The 3,986-nt window shown below is 40.7% G+C and overlaps 1 protein-coding gene across 1 annotated transcript; it reads left to right on the top strand.

Moving 5' to 3' along the window:
* The first annotated feature begins 224 nt into the window (after window positions 1-224).
* Window positions 225-3,454, top strand: ODAPH (odontogenesis associated phosphoprotein). Its single transcript, XM_043973329.1, has 2 exons — window positions 225-300; window positions 3,072-3,454. The coding sequence occupies exons 1-2, from the start codon at window positions 225-227 to the stop codon at window positions 3,452-3,454; spliced, it is 459 nt and encodes a 152-aa protein (XP_043829264.1).
* Window positions 3,455-3,986: the final 532 nt, after the last annotated feature.

Raw genomic sequence — 3,986 nt, 5'->3', positions numbered from 1 at the left:
CAAGGAGAGATGAATGGCATTTGGCTGCCATCCAAAACTTTGGGGGTTTATAAATCCTGTCTGGTATTCTACTCGCTGATCCCTTACCCACCCATTTGCTGGCCTTCTCCCTTGTGGGGCTCTATGCAAATACAAATTACCTGAATCAGACAGTGCATGACTCACAGACTCCCCTTTAAATCCACATTGGGTTGGACACAGTAGCTACAGAGAGGCCAGGAATCATGGCTCGATCACTATCACCAGTCTGTTTCTCCTACAAGTTGCTGGTTTTCTGGTTAGTAGCAACTGTGGCAGAAGGTAAGGGTTTGTTTTGGGGTTTTTTTGGCTTATTCTAATAATAAATTATGGCAACTATGCCTCACCTTTATATGTGGCATTTTACATTTTATATATAAAAGAATATTTGGAAAGAGATAGCATGGTGCCTGACACACAGTTGGTGCTTAATAAATGCTTGTTCCTAGTCCCTATAAAGCAGTTGGATCCTCTTATTAATGATGATTTGATCATTAATAAAATTATTAGCAATTGTGTAGGTAATGGGATACCAGCCACTTGGTAGAGTGGGCAGGGTAAGTCCTGGCCCTAGGCAATTGGTCTAGACAACTTTCTAAGGGGAGAAGGGGCTGACTTGCATTGGTGAAAGGAGTTTCCTCACCCAGGAATTCCCTATACCAATGAATTCATAAATCAGGGTCCTATCCCTTGGTTATTTAAGTATTTAATCTCAGACTTTTAAAGATTTCAATCCTCTTTTGGGGGGCTTTTGGTTTCCATCCTAAGACAATGGAATCAAATGAGTTCTAGCTGATGTCACTAAATAATTAATAGGATTTATAGTTCCTTCTGTTTCACCTCAGGAACCCCAGGAGAATTTTTCAACCAATTGAAGTTAAAAGCATATTTATGCATAGATGCATGTGTATGTACACATGTCTATATGAATATATATCACACATATTTATATACAGAAATACAGTACAGATATTCCCTTTAAATATTCCCCATAAAGTAATTCTTTTTATCCCAACTAACCACATGATAATTATAAGAAAGGTTTCCTTCACTTCACCTTTTTGCTTACGAGCATGATGTGCTGTCATGCAGTGAACTTCATGTCTAGACTAAAAAAAATGCCATAAATCCACTTTAAAATTACAATAAGGAAAGATTAACAAGCAGAACTTTTGACAGATTTTTTTTCAAACAGCATTGCTGCCGATGAAAACGTTGTCAATTTACCTATCTAGATTTAAATGTGCTATGTAACACGTGGCAGACCCTTCTCTCTGGGAGTTTTACATTATGAAGGGGGTGAGGGCAGGGGTGGTAAGGACAGTGAGAAAAATGACCCCAGTAGAAGGGAGAGGAAGATTAGTGGAAAGGAGAGATCCTGGCAAAGAGTTCTGAGTAATTTGGAGACAGTGACAAGCACTCATCAGGTTCATTGTACAGAAAAGATGTTGTACTTAGCTGCCTGAGTATACTGAGAAGTAAGGCTCTCAGTCTGAACAAAATGCTAAAGGCTTGGTAACTGCCTTTATAATTTTCTTCCTAATGTAGATTGTAAATGAAAGTTTAATGAACTGGGGTTGAGAACAGAGCATTCATACTAACACAAGCTTTACATACATTTGTGTTTCAATCACTTCTTAAGACTCAGATAATGTGTTCGTTCAGTATCTTTAAATAATAAAACTAATGGAGTTGAGAGGATTATGAATGTGGAATATATTTTAAGTTATTTGATTTTTCAAGTAAAGCAGATTTCAAGGACAATTGCTTCAGGAAATAATACTGGTGAACTTCAATTAAAAAAATTTAATTTGCCCCTTTTGTGTAACTCCTTTGATTACAAAGGCTTTGTTGGGTGTTTGTTGTTGTTTTTAAAGTTGCTGCACAGTGGGTTTGAAATCAGAAAGACCTGAGTTCAAATCCAGCCTCAGACACTTAACAGTTATTTGACTGTGGTCTCTGGGAAGTTACTAAAGACAGAGAAAATCTCAGGAAGACATTGATGAAGACAGAGGCACAGGAAGCTGCTCTGCTGACATAAAAGGCTAAGCTTTGGAAAGTACCTTGTAGCTTCTTGACACACACAGGGTTGAGCCAAAGAGGGTTAAATGAGGGCAGTCACAGCAAAAGAACCCTTTTCTAAACAAGATGCTGGCCTGAAACTCTAGTAGTTTACACAGGCGAGCTATGAAAGATCAGAAACTGGATGTGATGGAAAGGTGCCAGGTGCATTTCAGAACTGATTGAGTGGGCAGAAGATGGCCTGTCATGAAATGGTGTGCTCATTTAACTGGGTTCTGTCAACAGGCAATCACAACGTCATGAGAATAGCCCTTAACAGTTCCCATGAGTCTTAATTTGAGTGCAATTGCATAATACCTCAAGTCAGTACCTTTAAAGAAATCTATTTGGCTCCATATTGGGAGGTAGGGATAAAGAAACATGAATTCCATTGGCACAATGAAAAGGGTTGGGTTTTTTAATTCTTTATTTTTAGTGATCTCGGTGGAGCTGGTAATTTAAAGCTTCCTGTGTGGAATTGCCCTTCCTTGCTCCTATGTTCAAGCCTGGCCACCTTTTCAAACCTATTGATAGGGAATATTTGGCAAGAGCTTTCCCTCAATTTCCTTAAATTTAAGTAGAGAAGACAGCTAAAGGGAAACTCTTGTTTCCTAGAACACAGACGAGCCCCAGATTTTGCCTTAGGTATGTAAATACCAGGGTTGCCTGCCTTTTCTTTCCTGTGCCAAGCATACATAGCATCCGCTCAGTAAAGAGACCAAAGTAGCCTTGTTCTGTGGAATTTTTAAGAATATCTTTTACCGTGTTTTACAAGTCCTTTCTCCCCATTCCCTTTCCTCTCACTACTAGATTCTTTCCAAATCTCTAATCCTCTAGGCAAGGGGATTTCATAGTGCTCTACCTTGATTTTCTGTTAGTATTCATAAAGAAGTTATAGTCTTCCATATGCCTGAAACCTGGAAAATAAAAATGGGTTTTGTGTGTGTGTGTGTGTGTGTGTGTGTGTGTGTGTGTGTGTGTGTGTTTTTCAGGTCAAAGAAACAGATATACACCCTCTGAAGGATCAGAGCCTAATCCTACAGACTGTCAAATCTTCACACTCACTCCCCCCCCTGCTACCCGGCCTCCCATAACAACCTCCAAGCCTGTCACCATAGCAACCAGATGGTGCCATTTTCCTCGTTTCAGAAAACCCAGAATCCACTTTGGGTTCCCCATCCATCCTTTCAGACATCCACACTGGGGTCACCATGCTCATTTACCGCCTCACAAACGTTGTCGCCACCCATTCTCACTGCCTCGGAGAGGTGTCCATCACCACACGTACTTCCCCAGGAGAAAAACCTCAAGCGATAGCTCATCAGAAGAATATAGAAGGAAAAGAGAAGTCCCTACCCTTCTGAAGCAGATATGAAAGAAGCAGAATCTCCAGGGGAGGAAGAAAGCCCCTCCCCTTTCTCTTTAAAAGATACAGTCTGGGTTCTTGACTTAATGAACAACTGGGATACTAAAGAGGAAAGAAACCTAGCCTTGGTTCTTTTAGTCAGCAGTGAAGGAACAATGATGGTGACTACATTTGACTTGTTCCCATGTGAAGAAAATCTCAAAATTGATGGTGCCAGTAATGTGAGTAAATGGAAGGCTATTCAATGTTAGGAGAATTTCTCACTCCCTCTAAACCAGTGGTCCCCAAAATTGGGCCCCTGCCTTCTGCTGAGTAATACCCAATGAGTAATCAAGCAATGTGAGGGTGGGAAGATATGGAGCCCACCCCTCCACCATCCTTGGGTTTGTCTCCAACACAACCATAACACTCTCTTCGCCCATTATTTCCTAACCTTCCCTCATTCTTTCCCCTCTCCTGGCTACCCTTTCCCCTTCTGTCTGGTGTGGGTTCCAGCACCAGCAGTTCCAAGGTTCCTTTAGAAAATTTCTATCACATTCCC

The sequence above is a fragment of the Dromiciops gliroides genome, chromosome 6 (assembly GCF_019393635.1).
Source record: "Dromiciops gliroides isolate mDroGli1 chromosome 6, mDroGli1.pri, whole genome shotgun sequence".
Classification (NCBI taxonomy): Eukaryota; Metazoa; Chordata; class Mammalia; order Microbiotheria; family Microbiotheriidae; genus Dromiciops; species Dromiciops gliroides.
Note: the sequence above shows the minus strand (reverse complement) of the source record. Positions and strands in the feature narration are given on the sequence as shown.

Bases quoted from the DNA above. Each gene is read 5' to 3' on its own strand.
- ODAPH (XM_043973329.1), top strand. From the start codon at position 225: ATGGCTCGATCACTATCACCAGTCTGTTTCTCCTACAAGTTGCTGGTT. The intron at 301-3,071 runs GTAAGGGTTTGT...TGTGTTTTTCAG, and splicing joins AGTAGCAACTGTGGCAGAAG to GTCAAAGAAACAGATATACA.